Below are 18,737 nucleotides of genomic sequence, written 5' to 3'. Positions count from 1 at the left end.
GCCTAAAAACGCGCAGGAACTGCCTTGCGCGATCTCGAGATGGCCGCGCAATCATAGGATCGGTAAAACGCGCCGATCGGTAATTAGCGCGGAACATATATTAATATACTATAGACCTATACCCACAGCCACTGCCTTTGGTCTCTTTTCAAAACACCGGGAAAATCTCATCCTGAAGCTCAGGCCATGCGATGGGAGGAAGAAACGACTGACTCTGGATTTTCGAGGATGGGATAACCCAAGTCCAGTATCACTCACGTGCATTTGTTGATATTTGAGTTGCGCACGTGCGTTTGTTTACAGTTTCATTTCCCGCGAAATCTGAAAGATCATGTGACCTGCAATCGTGGATTGAAAATAACATCGGCCACAAAATTGGTAGTGTTGCAATGTCGTTAATTTGTCGCCCAAAACCCCCGGAAAAGATCACTTGGAAATCAGAATTCGATGGAGTTCTTTCCTCTCATGTATGTGGAATACTTGTTGTCGAATTGCTGAAGTTCTTGGCGTTTGAACGGCATCAGCTACCAGCGCCATTCGATCAAATAAAGGGACAAGTTCGACAAAAACGTATTGAAAGGCCCCCCTGCATTCCCGGCATGCCCACCGAAAGAATTGAACCTGTTGAAATTGAAGTAAGTCCACCGTCTGACCACTGGCCACTGAATCAAGTGTCAGTAAGGGGTCAAATCATTGTAATATTAGTCTTAAAACTTAAGACGATTACGATAAAAAAATGCAGTGGATAGGCCTATCCATCCCATAGGCCCCCTGAATGCTAATATCCCTACATACCCTAGGCCCCTAGATATATTATTTCCTAGCTGATCCCATTGTTTAGCCCGATAATCCCGCTAATTAGCATTCAGGGGCCTATGGCCTATCTGACCGTGTCACACTCGCATTTTCACATTTTTTTGGGCTATTTTGCCCGAACTTCGACATGCACAGTTCATTATTTTTGGACTTGGACAATTATTTGAAATCGGTAATTTTGTCATCTTTATATCTGGTGATGATGATGAAAGATGGCGCGTGCTCACAGTTGGTGACGATTTTATTAGTCTTTGGGATGTTGAATGCGCTATTATTAAAGCATCGAACAAGAACAGGGTGGATGATGTGGATTTCGTAAGTGCGGTGACGGTGTTGCCCCTTGCAATTGCATTGTGCAGAAGACTGGTGTGCCTCGGCCGGCAAAATAACATTTCGTGTACGATTGCCGTATGGCCATTGTCTGCAGAAACATTAGAAATCTAAAATACAAGTCCAAAAATCATGAACTGTCCATGTCAAACGGAAGTTCCGGCTTGGTAGCGAAAAACAAAATGAAACTGGGTCAAATACCATGGTCAAATATTCGGAATTCGGCCACTTATTATTGTATATTGTACTCAACCTAAATGTTAGATTATTTCACATGTGATGTATTTTAAATGTATTTTTGATATGCCTTGTTTATTACTGTCAAACCTGATGATTATGCAAGTTTTCAAGGGAGTATATAAAATATCCACTGCGTAAAAAACTTCAAAGATTGTTTCTTTTTACAGTCTTATAAAGGCCTAGGCAGTAGCTAAGCAGGCAAGATAAAGTCACACAAAGTCGCCAATAGGGGTCTCTCACATCTCACAGTATGTCGAAATGGTTCAGGCTTGTGTGAGGATTATATTTAGTGCTGAATCTGACATTACCCAGTGCCCTTACTTTATATAGCCACCTGAAGATGGCCAAATTAGCCCCTCTGCTCCTGCTTATAGTTATAGTCCCCTCATCATCGGCAATTTACTGCCAAATTCGGTACTGCCAGTACGTATCTATCGAGTCGAGAATAAACACAGTGCATGCGCTTAATAACCATACCATGGGGGTGACTTGAAAGCCATCCATGTTATGGCATAACAATACATGGATTGCTTTAAATCGTCAGCATGTAACTTGATAGGTACGATTCGCGGTTAAAAAAACCCACATTTTGTTGCCAAACCAATAGATGAAATTGGTTAAAATTTCAATTGAATTTGGAAGCCAACTTGATTTCAAACTAAGAAGGCTCAATTCAGACAGTCTAAAAAATAGATGGGTAATGCAAAATACTTCGACGTGATTACATCTCGGGAAAACGTCATTGCCAAACTCGCACCGTGATGAAATTTAAAACTGATGACAACAACAGTGCCATTTTGTGCAATAATTATGCATTTTTGGCTCACTGAAGGGGAGTCTATACAACAGCGTAGCCTCCGTTGTCGTCCATGTTTGCCAACAACAGTCGCTAAGGTGGTAATTTTCATCTTCATTGGACTCTTGTGTGGTTATTTTCTCTAAGGTGGTTAACCACTTAAGGAAAGCTATGCAGTGTGCCAAACTTGCCCTAAGGAGTTTATTTCAGACAGTTGTTCTCAGGTGGTTAAACATGGACTTGTCCTTTTTAGCTCACCTGTCAGGTGAGCTAATACGATACCGCGGCGTCTGGCATCCGTCGTCGTCGTCCGTCGTTAACTTTTGACAAAATCGTGGCACGTTTCTTAACCGCTTGACCCAGAAAGTTCATACTTGGTGTGTGGGTACCCCTAGGCAAGACCTTCCTTCAGAATGAAAATCAGCGCAATTTGACCGCTGGTCTGCCATATAGGGGGTGCTCTTTGAAAACCTATTTTTGTCATTTTGAAGCTTATGGTTAAAGCTAGAGTGATGAAAATTTTATGGTGGGTGTATCTAATAAAGGTACATCACATATCACACGGGTTTTTGATTTGACCTTCATTTCAAGGTCACAGAGGTCGAACTCTAAAATTTCTTTGATCATGGCACGTTTTTTTGCTATTGGTCATAGACTCTCTAAATTTGATATGTAGACACCTATTGGGCATCTCTACATGTTGACACAGATTTAGGTCAGTGTGACCTACTATTCAGGTATAAGTAGGTCAAGGTTAAAAAAGCCCATTTTCTTTATTCCAGCAGATTGAAGTTTGAAATGAAGTTTTAGAGGTTGGCCTGATATAGAGGTTTCGATATTAAATAGATTATCGTTTCATATCACTAGGTGGCGGTATTGTGCAAAAATGTCAGTTGGCACATTGCCAGCAGTTTTGAATTTCGCGGTTCGAGGCAATTCGTCGGGGTATCCCAGATGTGCAGTGTTGTACTGCGCCACTAGCTCATGGAAGACAGCCATTTTATGAATTTGAAGCGAGACGAAGAAGGAATTAAATCACCTTGAATCAATGCTAAAACTTAATCATCCGCTCTTCGGATGAGGTCGTATGTGTTGATTACATTCTTGTGATTGGTTTGAGATTATTAGTTTGTCCTCATTGCCGGTTGTTTTAGAAAATTTTGACTCTGATTGGAAGGTAAAATGAGAAACTTGTCACACTGTTCTTCGGCTTGTAATGGGGATAGTCAATGCAGAGCCAGTTGGTACAAGCTGCCTTGCGAATCGGGGTGGCGTAATAATACTGTGAAAGAACAATAAAATGATGAATTTTAGCAGTGTGTGTCAGAAATTATGTGATTTCCATTGCATTTGACGATCCCAAAGTTTCGAGAGTATGGCAAAATGGCGGCTGGCGTCATTGGAGATTAGCGTCAAGCCGGAACCTTTCGTTACAATGTGGGCTTTTAAACACAAGTTAATGGTTTATAATCACCCAGACGCTACTCATTAGGTAAACCTCTACTAAAAACACTTGCTTTAATTTTTGTAAACATGTCACGAGTGCTTAAAGAGAACCATTTTTGTGATCGTTTTTCGTCGCTGTAGAAATGTACAAAGTAACACAGTCAGAGTCAGTCAGTGTGTCAACACAACAACAGTGTTAGTATACACATGAATCCATGACATAAATGATACACGGAGACACGAATGTAAACATTTGCCTGTTGGGTCAGAAGGAGTTCACCGTTACCGATCACTGCCCCAAGAAAGGTCATCTGAGCTGGTTGACTAAAGTAGATGATGATAATGATGAAAGTGTAGCACAGCTGTCATCAGTGCTTTTATAGTTAGGCCTAGGCTATAGTCGGATTCATAGTAAATGTCACTGACTGCCCTTTTGGGTCGCTGTGCAAAAACTATTGGGCCGATTTCTTCAAAGTTTGGTTTTTCTTGAATCTAATTTCGGGACCCAACACAATTTCCAGGTTAGAGATTTGCAAATTATAAAGAAAAAAATTGTCAACTTTGGAGCCCTTTGGCCATTTTGGGGGAATCTGGAGGGCCCGATTTTTTTTGATGGATAGTTCTAAATGAAACTTGGCGGCTTTAAAGATACACACGAAAAAAAATTAACCTGAACATTTCAGCAAAATGCATCCAGAAATAAGCAGTACAGAGGAGAAAATGTCAAAATCAATACACTACGTCAATGTACACCAATACATACAGAAAAATTATTTCGTAACCATGGTTACTGAAATATGAAAATCCTCTTGGGTCCCGAAATTAGATTCAAGAAAAACCAAACTTTGAAGAAATCGGCCCAGTAGTTTTTGCGCAGCGGCCCAAAAGGGCAGTGACATTTACTTATGAATCCGACTATAGGGCTGTCTTGTAACTATGTTATTGTCTCAAAAATGAATACAAACTGCTACCTAGTTACTCAGTACATCATATTCTATACTGTGCATTCCTTGCTTCAATTGTTCTTGTATCATATTTTTCAACATTTCTCTCTAATCGCAAGCCGAGGATAAATACTCCTTTCAGGATAGCGTATTCACACGCAATTCCACAGGTACATCCCATTCATTTGAAATTTCGGCCAATGACAGCAGGTTTTACAAAATGTAAATGCGCTGTTAATTTTCAATAGTCACTGAATAGCTAAGACACATGTATTGTAAACCCGTCTTAATTGGCCAGAAAACATCTCTCAGCTTCTCCCACAAAAAACGATTCACTTATTCCAACGTCAGTAACATGTGCACGCGGAAAACAATACGACTAACTCCACTTTTTCAAGACAAACCACACCATCCCACAACTATTGCATGATTAACCCCTAACAATTACAAGTTCTTTCTCATACTCTCCCTTTCATATCGACAGGTGAGCACAATGGCCCTGGCCATTTCATTCTGTTTTTTTACCTCATTAAAGTGAAGATTAAGGAATGACCTCCTAAGCAAGAGTTTGTAGACCTGGTAACCACCTGATGTACTTTTAGGTGCTTCGTCCATCGTCGTTCGTTTCATCACCACTAGGGCTAGATGGCCAAAACTTGGTGTGATGGTAGCTTTGGGCAATATGCCCAGATTTCTTTTTCGTGATATTACCTACTTTCTAGCCTCCAGGCAGCCATCTTATTATTATTATTATTAGCTCAGCTGACTTAGTCAGCCGAGCTTGTCAAATAAGTTGTTCAGTGGCGTCCGTCTGTCCATCCATCCATCCATCCATCCATCCATCCGTCCATCCGTTAAACCCATGGTGCACATTTTGTAACCGTAAGACCTAGAGACTTCAATTTTGCATTTCTGGATACTTCTGGTCAAACTCTACTTTCAAAACAAAATTTGTCGCCATTTGACCTACTTCCTGCGAGCGAGAGTGCATGAAGCAAACTGGCCTAAATCGGCCTAGGAGCAGCAGAATTAGTCGAAATATGCTCTAATATTAAGATAAAATTCTTGAAAATCTATTTTATTGAGAAAAAGTTCAAAATTTTAACAGGAGAGGGCGCTACCTGCCTTTTAATTATTTCTGCCGATTCAAATTCCCGCCCGATGACGTCAGCCATCAATGAAGTCTCCTATTTGCCAGTTCTCAAAACATGGCAGCTACACAACAAAAGCAGTAGCTCCAGGAATAAATCACTGTTCACTTCAGCTTCGTAATCGATTGTACCCCCACTTTATTGTGTTTTGTGTGGTGTTCCTATTCAATCAACGATGTAAGGCCTTATTATGTTGGTTTTAATTGAGAAGGTGCATTATAAGCGGCCTACGAAATACCGAAGCGGAGACAAAATGGCGGCATTTGTTTACGCTATGTGCAATAATCTTGGAGCTCAATGACACTCAAGTACCCAATTTTCTGCCTAAAAAGTAGTCTGGTAGGCGATATTATCACTAGTTCGTTTCAGTGGTAGTCATAAGGTCTTTAGGGACTACTTTCAGAAATTAGTTCTTGAAAATTTGGCCACATTTCTGTGAAAACGATATCGGAAGTGCATGCTCTGTTCGCGATGACATCGCCGATGTATTTTGAAGTGGAGAATTCCCACAGTATGTGCAGTGAATCGGCATGATTCTGTTCGCCTATTAAGTTTTAGTTCTACGATTCTTTCATGAGTAAAAAGTAGACATTCTAAGCAATACAATAATGTCACTCCCATAAAAATTGATTGGAAATTGAGGGAGCTACGGCATCAGTTCGGCAACTGGCAGCGCTGAAAAAATACATTGCATACTGTACAATACCAAATGGCACATTTTAAAAAGCGCTCATTGGACAACGTAGGGAATCACCAGAATGACGTCATCGCTGGTCTAAATAGAAAACTACGGTGGCGCAGTGGAGCACAAGAAAAGGTTTAGCATTAACTTCGTCATGCAAGCTTCAGCAACAAAACGATTTCTCATGAATGATTTATTTGATCATCATCAGCTTGCTTCCCCTGATAGATAAAAAAATGATTTACAATTTCCATCAAAGTTTTCTATTTTGTGTATAGTCACATGTTATTTAACTGGCAAGGAGCCAAACAGTTTTGAATATTCGCGGGAAAATACTTCGTACTTGTAAACGAGGCTATGACAATGAGTATCCTCATTCATGGCATAAACTTCATGTTTCGGTAAATATTTTCATACGATGATTTCACCCGAATTATGGTCAGGATTGAGGAATGAACAGTGGCATAATTATGTCAACCAAAAACATTGGTACCGTAGTGAACGCAAAAGGATATCAAATACCATGGAGCATGCCATTTTCATGCATAATGAACTAAACACCGGGAAGATATTAATGATATTAACTCAGCTGAGCGCCAGGCCCTTGGGCCTCTTGTTATTAAAAACATTTTTATAGCGCTTTTAAAACGTTGTTAAAACTTCTAAGCGCTTTACAATTTATAATAAAACATAAAACATAACATTAATACATGATAGAATAAAAGTCATTACTAAAGAAAACGTGCAAAGGATTCAAAAGAATTTCTTAAAAATATGAGTTTTTAGTGCAGTTTTAAAACGACCCAGGGTACTCTGGCCACGAACACTATTTGGAAGCTCATTCCATAGCTTTGATCCCGCCACTGCGAATAATAATAATAATAATTTATTGTAAAAAACCTCCAAATTAATAAGGAGCAGACAACACAAATATGCAATAAAAATCATACACAGAGAACGAATAAAAAAGCGATCAAAAGGGTGAAAGTAAAAGCTTCAATAGTTTATGGCTTTTCCGGTTTAGATTGGCACATAAGGTTTTTACAGAATCGACAATTCCATTTTCCTCCCTAGTGATACGTCTAGGCCTCCATGTTGGATTTACAAACAGGACATTGGCGGCAGAGAGGCCCGACGAACTAAACACTCGGTTACACAGGGTACCCTTAATTTTTCTCGTGCCAATGATGACGTCTCGTGCTTTACAATCGATGGAGAGAATCCTTCTTAAAAGTCCAATTTGCTTCTGTTCAATTACTTTCCGCGGGTTGTCAATATCTAATGCCCTTAATAGAGGGCTATGATGACAAAATTTCGATAAACCAAAGCATCTTTTGAATGCAGAGGAGCTTGGAAATTGTTTGCCTTTTTTAAGCTAATGGTTGTATGAGAGTGACGAAATTTTCATGGTGGGTGTATCTAATAAGGTTAAATGACATCTCACCCAGGTTTTTGATTTGACCTACTTTTCAAGGTCACAGAGGTCAAAGTTCACTAAATCACTGATTGGTGGCACATTTCGTTTCTATTTGAGCTAGAAGATTCTAAACTTGTAAGGACATATATCTAGGGACCCTCTATTCTACCCAAAAAAATTGTCCTGCTCGGACTTCAAATATGGCCACCAGACTGCCATCTTGAAAATTAAACAAAGTCGGATTGAAACCAAATTTCATGTGATTGTATATCTATGTACTCTCTACAACATCCCTGATTTTCAGTCAAATCCATTGACCAATATGGCTGCCTGGCGTCCATCTTGAAAATTAAACAAATTAGTATTACTCCAAAACTAATGATCGGATTGCAACCAAACTTCTTGTGATTATGTACTCTTATCAATATCCCTAATTTTCAGTCAAATCCCATGACAAATATGGCAACCAGGCCGCCATCTTGAAAATCCAACGAAGTCCTATTTACTCCTAAACTGTTGAACAGATGTCAACCAATTTCCATATGACATGTACACTCTTCAATAACCCTGAAATTCAGTGAACTTTATAACCAAAATGTTATACTTAGATGGCACCGGTAATTTTCTTTTGTGCCATTGAGCCGAGAAGAATAATATTATTAAATGGAATCAAAAACACTGAAATAGCCAGAAACTGTTTTCCCCATATCTACTACAAATGACATGCATTACATCATCGGTTTTTTTAGCTCACCTGGGTGAGCTTATATGATACGGGATCTTGTTTACGAGCATTGACTTGTTGGAGAATTGCTGAGTTGGGAAGACTAGTTTAGCAGGAGAGAGGCTTCTTGTCTTTTAAACTTTTATTTGATAGATGATTGAATATGGTACAGAGGATGTTGTTTCTATGAAGTCATCTGCCGGTCTCTCTCGAGGGAAGGAGACCCCTAGACTTTTAAACAATTCTTGTTGATGTTACAATGTTCCCTAGACGACGGTGATATCCCACTCTGGTGCAAGTGACGTGGCCGGCCCACGAAACGGGCTTAATTGATATGTCACGTCATCTTGCATCACTTGGTCAAGGTATCAACATTGCCTCCCTCGATAAAAGTATCTAAACCCGATAACCTCACGTACTACAAACAATTCTGAGAGTAAAATCACACACCTTATTTATCAGGCCATTTCTGTCCCCCTGTTGCTACAACAGTATAATAACAATTTAGCTTACTTGCTTTCGTCATAATAATTAGCCTCTTAACGTTAAAATCCATCATTCGTTTTAAAGGTGATTTATAAATTTTAATTGTTAACAGCTTAACTCCGTATCATGTGTCATCATGTCCTATCCGTCGTACGTCTTCTGTGGGTCGGTCGGTTGGGTCCGTCCGTCCATCGAGACGATGTAAATGCTCTAACTTGAGACTGCTTCAAGATTTTCTTTTCATATGTGTAGCACATCAGTAGGCGCTGAAAATCGTGTCGATCTGATTCACGGTTTCTCCGACTGGGGGTATTTGCTGAAAACTGAAAAATTGCACTTTCTCCTTTACAACTTGACAGAATTTCATGAAATTTATAGATCTTGTGTATCTGCTGAGGTTACATCATTATGTCATTATAAGTTTTTCGTTCTACCAAATTTATCGTTTTACAAAATTTATCAGGTCACAGAGTACAAAGTTCAAAAGTTCATCATTGGTCCCTTGACTAATGACGTAAAAGCTCTAATTTCAGACTGCTTAAAGCTTTTCTTTTCATATGCGATAAAAGGGAAGCATATCAGTAGTCACTGTTTGCTGTCAATAATTGCCTCGATCTGGTTCATGGTTCCAGTGTTTTCGTCATTTTATCTGTCTTGTGCGCATGGCTTACTGCACACAATCTTTGTTTTTCACTTTCCGCCCAATAACGCGAGAACCGAGTGAGTGACAGAACTGAAACTTATGTGGGATGATGACCTAGGGTAGGGGAGGTTCGCTATCAATTTTGGACCTGACCCAAAATCCAGCATGGCTGCCACTATTGTTTTTCGCATTCCAACCCATAACTCGAGAACTAAGTGAGTGACAGACCTGAAGACTAATTGAATGACAGACCTGAAGCTTCTAAGTTCTATGATGATGTGATGTGATAAGAGGTTCCCTATCAATTTTGGACCTGACCCAAAATCCAGCATGGCCGCCACTATTGTTTTTCGCATTCCAACCCATAACTCGAGAACTAAGTGAGTGACAGACCTGAAGCTTCTATGATGTGATGGCCTAGTGTACATGTGTAGGGGAGCTTCCCTATCGATGACCGGACACGAAATCCAATATGGCTGTCATAATTTCAGAACTAGTTACGGAAAGCCTGAAACTTTTCTGGTTGCCCATGGAGCAGGGGCATTCATTACAATTCGCCTCGATCACATTATGTCTTGTTCATGATTATATTGCCTGCCACCACAGTCCCATCTCAATCCTACCATTCTTCCCACATCCAGAAATCAGGGCTTTAAATCAGGGCTTTTTTGGTCAGGAAGTCAAGTACTTCCTTAACATTATTGATGCACCATTTTGGGAGTTTGGGGTTTTAACTGGCATTGCAAATACTCCCAACTTGTCAGTATTATCCCAGGCTGGGCGTACAGATATTTCCAATTTCCTAAGGTTGGAAGTATAAACTCATGTTATGCAATGCATGCAATGCATGTTGTGATCCAAAGTTCTCTTGCATCTCAAACCACAGAGTAAGTGTAGAGCTTGTCCTATTTCGCCGCCTCGCCGTCTTAGCTGCTGATAATGGCTGTTCCAGGCTTCATTATTCATGCTCCATTTCAACAGCTGGACAGCCGACGAGAACCCCTGAATTCCGAAATAAAAGCCCCTAAACAATGGAGCCAAAGCATGACAGATTGGTACTTGAGTTCCTCGTTGGTGGCACTGCCGTGCAGAATTCGTAATTAGATATTCTCAGTACCATTAACCTTGAGATTCAGTAACCAATCACAGCTCTCACTCTGCCTCTGGGCATGTGCCACTAGGATGACTTCACCGGCCGCCAAATATGGTCAGCTACTATCGTAGTAAAATATTTTCATTCATAAACCTGTACATGCAACTTCGTTCATTGGCCAGCCGCATGATTAACAGGACTTGGGCATGGTAGAGTAACGCCAGCGGGGGATTTTGGAACTAATTGTGACAGACAGACAGTGGTTTGAGATGTAGGCCGTGCTGAGGAGTGTGAGGCGGGCGGGCGGGCGGTGAAAGTTTTAAGTTTGACGCCAAACACATTGGGACTGGGGATTTTTGGACGTCCTTCAGATATATTAGAAAGCGTACGCTAAAATCAGATGTTCATTTAGGGGGTGTCCCAATACGTTTTTGGCCCAGAAAACCTGGCGTATTTCTCTTTTCCACGGGCGTATATATGCCCATACGCCCGTTATCTAAAGCCCTGAGAAATGACTGGCTGTTTCATACTTAAGTTAGCTTACCTCATCTTTTCAGAATTGTGATGCTGTCAGCAACGCCAAAGGAAAAGTTACCAAGGTCCATAAAAAGTTACCCGTGGTTGAGAGGAAGAGGCTGAAGGCTGTTCAACACATGGATGAAATCCTACAGAATGTCGAGCTAACGTTCAAGAACTTCTCCAATATTGAACAGGTTTTGATCATTCTTGGTAGTACACCAGTGAGCCCAAAAGAGTCATTCTTGATTCGTCTTCCCCACCCTGGATTCTATGAAGGGAGATTATTGTCAGCTAAAAGTTGCAAAAGTGAGCTGTTCAGAAAACTTGTGTCTTGCGATTTGTTCTCGGATTTGAAACAGTTATCGTCAACTAACTTTATGGTATTCATTCTGGCTCCCAGAAACTCTGGCCTAAAGTGGTTCCAGCCAAAGTTCTCATTTAAGATGCCAACTAGAGGGCATTTGTTTGAATTCAGCCTTGTATCTACAGGTAAACTCTGCAATCCTGAAATAACCCAAGCTAGCTTATGTGACCTCGAACTTTCTGGAATTGAACCATTGGAAAAGTCCCAGAATATGGATTCTTCTGAAAGGGAAAGCACTTTGAATAAACTCGAGTTTGATATTGATAATTTGGAAAAATTGGATTTGGAAGCTTCTCCTGATGATAATGGGACCAAACTGGAGGAGTCTCTCCTGAATAATGCTTCTCTTAACTGTGGAGATTCAGAACTTGTTTGGTTCCAAGCTCCTATTTCTATGAGAGGTTTTAAGATTAAGAATAAGAAGCATAATGGGGCTGATGACATTTGGGGTTAGACCTAGAATTGGCATTTTGTTCTTACTCGGTTTGTAGGTAGGTGCTCAGCCCAGTTTTTTAGGGAAGGCGCCGAACCAAGGGGGGGGTCCAGACCTCCCCTTGCTCACGGCAACCCACTTTTTTTGCTCACCATAGTTAATGGTATGGGAGTCTGTACAAGACTGCAGTGTCTGTCGTCAAGACAGCAGTGTCTGTCGTCTAGTGTTACCTGTTTCAAAATCACAGTGGCACATTTCTTAACCGCACGGGCTTGTAACTTGAAACTTTGTGCACAGGACTGCCTAGATCAGGTGGCCTCCGACACTGAACTACCTTTCAAGGTCACAGAGGTCAAATGGCGTAAATTGGTTGTTAGTCTTAGTCTTAGTCTAGGGCACGTTTCTTAACTGCAGTGACCATTAATCTCACATTTGGTAAACATGTACAGTACCCCATAGTCAGGTGATCCCAGGAACTGAAGTTCGGTTCGATCTGTTTTACAGCTTTGCCAGTTCATCGGGCCAAATCTGAAAACCTTAAAAATATTTTTATTGCTCAACTACTTGCCCAATTGCAACCAATCAGTTTGAATCAGGCAACCAATCTGATAACATATTAGGTACATCTGTCCACCATCGTCACATGGCATGAGGAAACCAGCCCTGTAAAATATTTAGTCGCCCTCCAACTTCAAGCACCCCGCTGATACTACACACAGTGATGATCGGCATATTTACCTTATCTACCTAATGGCCAGCGTAACCAGTGATAACACTCAGTCATGATCACATGATGATGAACTTGGCCCTTACTGTCATGAGGCAAAATTAGAAGTAATTTGGTCGACTACAAGGCAACCAGGATGTGATAGCAAGATCGGTTATGTAACAACATATGTTGACCTCAGCCTTTGGTCGGGCAACTCAGCAGGAGGTTACCTGGCACAGATAAGCTGAGAGCTAAAGTCAATAAACTATTCCTCAGAAACTCTCCCCTCATCAAATATCCATCCCCCCCCCGGCATCTAAGGCATTTTCCATTAGTTGGTGGGGGATGGTTAGGAGATAATTTTTACAGGGCTGGTTTCCTCGTGGATTTTTGAAAAAATCTGATTAATTCTATTATATCTAAAAATATAATGTAAAGATGCCTGGAGCAGGCCTATATTATCTTGTCCTCTATTGGATGACATTTTTTCAAATTTTATTTTCCCCATATTTTAATTATTATTTTTTGGGTACTTATGGGTTTTTTCACCAGAAACATAAGTTTTTGTCAAATTGGTCCAAAAAATAGAAAAAGGTTTTTCTATCAAATAAAAAAATTACAGTTATTTGTTGAAGATTTTAGCTTTCTTTTCCCTGTGGTTTTGAATAATTGACAGTCATATTTGTCGAATTATACCCCGAAATGTCAAGCAGGTCAAAGGCCCGAAATATTTTGCGAAACTCGCATGGGAGAATACAACTGGGACCCCATACAAACAAGATATCACGGCAATCATTTGGATCAGATGCGATGACGTAGGAGCCACTTTTTATAGTGGAATCCGTGATGCCTCCGCACTGTAAAATTCCGAACCAAACCTGTACTCGGATTTTGTCGAGTACAGGCAGATAAGCAAAAAATCTCTGCTGGACTAAATCCAGTACGGGGCTAAGAGGGTTAACCAGCATGAATTCTATAATCTTAACCACCGATATCTATACGATGAGTGCAAATGCCCCTGGCCTTTTCATTAGTTCATGTGTTGTTAGGGTTGGGCTGAAATCGCATAACAGCACATAAATTCAAGAAAATCGCAGGAATTAGTTGTTCGTAAGGTGCCAAGAGAACCGCTATACTGCACCAAATACGTATCACTTGGGAGCATCCATTAAGAACGTATGCAGAAAATACCGATTTTTAGACCCCCCTCTCCCCAGTATTCACCTTGTACGCATTGCCTCAACCCTCCTCTACCAGCGTACGCCGAGAGACATTTTAGCTCAGCTGACGAAGTCAGCGAAGCTGGTAATATTACTAAGGGAATGGTGTCTGTCCTTCCTTCCGTGTCACTTTTGGGCATTTTGTAACCGCAAGGCCTAGGCACTTCTTTGATGCTGCTAAATTAGGCGTAACCCAAGATCAACTCAGAAACCAAAAATCAGCACGATCCGACCTACATTAAGCGAATGAGGTCATCGGGAAGTTAAAGCTTCATTCCTTTAGGGAGCATCGATTAAGTACGTACGCACTGAGGGGGGAGGGGGTATTAATGGTCTTGCATACGTACGCAACCCAAGAACCATTTTTAGCTCACCTCTTAGCAGAGGTGAGCTTATCCCATACCGTGGCGTCCGTCGTCCGTCGTCGTCGTCGTCGTCGTCGTCGTCGTTCGTCGTCCGTTAGCAGGGCACGTTTCGTAACTGTTAGAGCTATTGAGTTGAAACTTGGTACACATGTACCCTTATGTAATGACACCTTGGAAACCAAGTTTCGGTCCGATTCGTTTCATGGTTTGGCCACCAGGGGGCCAAACGTTAAAAGGGAAAATATGCAATATCTCCCTTAATAGTAGTCGGGAAATTTTGAAAAAAATATGGTAGGTAGGTACTTCTAGCAAAGGTGCATCATATATCCTCCGGGTTTTTGATTTGACCTCCTTTTGAAGGTCACAGAGGTCAAATGGTGTAAATTGGCCGTTAGGATGTAACGATGGCACGTTTCTAAACTGCAATGACTATTGATACCAAATTTGGTACACATTTACCCCTTAGTCAGGTGATCTAAGGGACGAAGTTTGGTCCAATATGATTCACCACTTGACCACCAGGGGGCAAAATCCAAAAACCTTAAAAATGTGATTATTCCTTAACTTCTTGCCCGATTGCCACCAATTTGATATCATGGGTACATCTAACCACCATACAGTATATGTCTCACAGGTTTTTAATTTGACCTTCTTGTCAAGGTCACAGAGGTCAAATGGCGTAAATTCGCCGTCAGGCCATAACTATGGCACGTTTCTTAACTGCAATGACTATTGATCACAAATTAAGTACACATGTACCCATTGGTCAGGTGATCTCAGGTACTGAAGTTTGGTGCGATCTGATTTGCCGTTTGGCCTCCAGGGAGGGGGCCAAATCCTAAATTCTTCAAAATGCCATTATTCCTAGTAATGACTTGGTGATTGGCACCAATTTTATATCATAGGTACATCTAATTCTAACAACCATTCAATGTGTCACCCGGGTCTTCTTTGATTTGACCTACTTTTCAAGGTCACAGAGGTGGAATGTACTGTAAATTGGCCATTTTGGGGAAATTGTAATTGCTTGGACCTACATCAAACCTAACACTACATGACACAATACCATGCTCTTTATCCATCTTTCCTCCACATGAGGTGAGCACAATGGCCCTGGCCATTTTTATTTGAACAAATAAAAAATAGATATTATCATAATAATCTTCTCTTTCTTATTCTTATTTGGATAATCATACTTGTTCTTCACAAGATGTGCGAACTCATACGCTTTTGGGTTCGGATGTTACCCGACTAAAATGTTTTAGCAATTTCCAGCGCCGTTTAATTTCCCAGTAATGCGTGTCGCCGTCGGAGAAAAATTGCGCAGTCGACTTGCCAATACGACACCAATCCGATTGTGGCGCCACAATGTAGCAAAATCAGGTACTATGTCTGTTCGTCTGCTAGGGAATTCAAGGTTCTATAGGCGTACGCTCGTACAGGGGGAGGGGGGGTTATGAGGCAATGCGTACAAGGTGCATACGGGGGGAGGGGGGTCTCAAAATTTCGTGCATTTTCATTTCGTGCATTTCGTGCATTTTTGCATTTTCGTTCGTACGTACTTAATGGATGCTCCCTAATATCTCGGTCCACAGAGGAAATATTGTTTTCACATCTGGCCGAATATTTTTTGATAATTTTTCACCGCCAGTTGGCGCTACAGGCACATTTAACTGAATTTTTGACGATTCAAAAGCCCGGGCTATGACATATAGTTGCGCAGTTGTATTCTGAGCATGGAATTGGCCAAGGAACCAGGCTATATTTCAGCATACCCACTGTGACCAGTCTAAAGAAGGAAGATTGATTTTGCAACACGGTAACCAATTTTCAGCTAAAAAGAAGTCAAGTAGGCGATATTATCACTAGTTCCTTTCAGTGGGTAGTCATAAGGTCTTTAGGGACTACTTTCAGAAATTAGTTCTTGAAAATTTGGCCTCGTGACAATTCTGTGAAAACGATATTAGAAGAGCACGCTCTGTTCGCGAATTAATTTGAAGTGGAGAATTCCAACAGTGCAGTGAATTGGCATGATTCTGTTTTCATTTTAGTTTTTAGTACTACGATTCTTACATGAGTAAAAAGTAGACATTCCAAGCAACACAATAATGTTACTTCCATAAAAAATAGATTCAAAATTGACGGAGCTACGGCATTCTGTTCGGCAGTTGGCAGCGCTGACAAAATACATTGCATGCCAAATGGCACACTTTAAAAAGCGCTCATTGGACAACGTAGGGAATCACCAGAAATGACGTCATCGCTGGTCTAAATAAAAAATAGATGGGTTCCCAATCGACTCACTAGGGATACGCAGTAGAGCACAATGTCATGAAAAACGACCCTTTGTAAATTCAAATCACCTGCAGGACAGGTCAATTTCTCTCAATAAAGTTAATTTTGTTGACTCCTGTAATCTCTACCTTATTAAAAAAAAAAAAAAAAAAGTGGCGTTAGTCCCAAACTGGTCATTTCTATTTATTTTGACCTCTGTTATCAGGATACCTCTCAATTATAGACAGCATTTTGTATCCTTGTGCTGCACAACCCAGCCTGTACATACTACAGTTGTCCATGGAGAAGTCACATCCTCTCGGACACTTCTTGTCTGTAAAGCTACCGATACAACGTACTGAACTAGGGATATCTTCCGTTGCCTCCTGTAATATTTACATACCATGGATGATTAGTTCAGTCATATTTCATCCAGCTGGCAGCTCTGCATTGGAAATTTTAGTGGTATAACGTGTTCTCTTGACCTTCAAACAGTAGTATAAAGCCGATATTTACTACTTTACACCCTCAGTCCTGTGTTATTAGGTCATCCAGCTGAGCGCCAGGCCCTTGGGCCTCTTGTTTAATTGTTGAATTGCCTACTTTCCTTCCTGCGGCACCACAGTCGGATCGGTGGACAGATTGCATTAACGCTGACATGTCACAAACGTTTGAAAACAGCGCGGGAAACAGCTATAAACCTTGTAGTAGGGTGTCATCAGAACCCAGTCGAGATTATCACGTGTAAAACTGTAAGTTCCGGCTTCATGTGCGATATCTGTATAATTTCCTTGATTATGACGGTAATTTATCATTCGAGCATTTTCTGAGTTGTTTAGAAAATGGTACTAGGGTTGCGTACGTACGCAAGACTATATACCCCCCTCCCCCGTGTATGCATAGTGTACGGTTTTTCGTAGATCCCCTCCCTCTCAGTGCGAAGGTAATTGATGGATGCTCCTCTTTCTCACGGCATGCCATGCAAATCCTGTTAGCCAGTATCAAATCCCCAACCACCACTTATCTTCACGTTTCCAATACAAGCCAGTGGTCGAGACTAGAGCCTTTAAAGCAAAATGCTTATTGACTTAGAAATATGAAGTCTCTTGCATGAATTTGTCTCAGCAGGAAGCCAACATTGGTCTGGAGAAACACTTGAATTACTGTTGGTCTACTCCAAGTAAGATTTACCTGTACGGCTCTAGGAAAATTCGTCCCCGAAAAACTCGTCCCCTAGGAAAATTCGTCCCCGAGGGACTTCTTCCCGGATAATTCGTCCCCGAGGTAAATTCGTTCCTGGATAGCTCGTCCCTGAGGAAAATTCGTCCCCAGTATACTATATTTGTCCCCGGGGGTAATTCGTCCCTGGAAAATACGTCCCCGAGGATTATTCGTCCCCAGAAAATTTAACAAAAGTTGAAAGTTTCTGACATTACTTTCTAGTATTCAGTGTTATATCTCTCTTTACTACCCCACTAGCTAGTTACCTACTCCACTATTTTCATAGTAGGTAGAGGTGGGCAGGCGAAATATTTAATTTTTTTCAAATCGGTATTACTGGTCAGAATGAAAGAAAAGCTCTAAATTCTTCAATAAAATTTTGCAAATTGTAAAATAAATGCCAATAAAATTATTTGAGTAGGCATGTGCAAACAAGAAATATTTTAAGACTGGCCTTATTCTCTCATTTTTAACAAAATAGAAGGAATTAAAAGAAAAGCAAATTTAACAACAATTACAGGGCTGCGTACCTGTACGGAATGGCCGTATTTTGGTACGACTGAATTCCCGACTTTACGGAATACGGTTTTTACCGTTATGGTACGGCCTTTACAGTGCTGAAAATATGTTTTTTTTCAACTTAAAAATACGTTGTAAAATGTTTGTATACGGTTTAATTCTTGAAATAAACATTCAAATTTCTAGTTTCATTTAGTTTCTTAGCCTTTAAACCCGATATCTGATCCTGGCGGGCCCGATATTAGAAGTTCCCACGCCCGTTGCCAAGGAGAGTTTTTCTTTATTCAGTACACAATATACTGATTAGTCTCGCGCACCGCGACACCGATCGTAGTTATCACCCTA

At 40.8% G+C, this 18,737-nt stretch overlaps 1 protein-coding gene across 1 annotated transcript; it reads left to right on the top strand.

The window, feature by feature from the left end:
* Positions 1-376: 376 nt before the first annotated feature.
* On the top strand, positions 377-15,826 carry LOC135485740 (MAD2L1-binding protein-like). Its single transcript, XM_064768135.1, has 2 exons — positions 377-635; positions 11,326-15,826. The coding sequence occupies exons 1-2, from the start codon at positions 390-392 to the stop codon at positions 12,103-12,105; spliced, it is 1,026 nt and encodes a 341-aa protein (XP_064624205.1). The 5' UTR covers positions 377-389; the 3' UTR covers positions 12,106-15,826.
* The last annotated feature ends 2,911 nt before the right edge of the window (positions 15,827-18,737 follow it).

This window comes from Lineus longissimus, chromosome 3 (genome assembly GCF_910592395.1).
Source record: "Lineus longissimus chromosome 3, tnLinLong1.2, whole genome shotgun sequence".
NCBI lineage: Eukaryota > Metazoa > Nemertea > Pilidiophora > Heteronemertea > Lineidae > Lineus > Lineus longissimus.
Note: the sequence above shows the minus strand (reverse complement) of the source record. Positions and strands in the feature narration are given on the sequence as shown.

What these genes read in the sequence shown, in the direction of transcription:
- LOC135485740 (XM_064768135.1), top strand. Translation starts at nt 390, where the DNA reads ATGTCGTTAATTTGTCGCCCAAAACCCCCGGAAAAGATCACTTGGAAA. An exon ending in TTGAACCTGTTGAAATTGAA is followed by an intron (nt 636 to 11,325) that starts GTAAGTCCACCG and finishes TCATCTTTTCAG; the next exon opens with AATTGTGATGCTGTCAGCAA.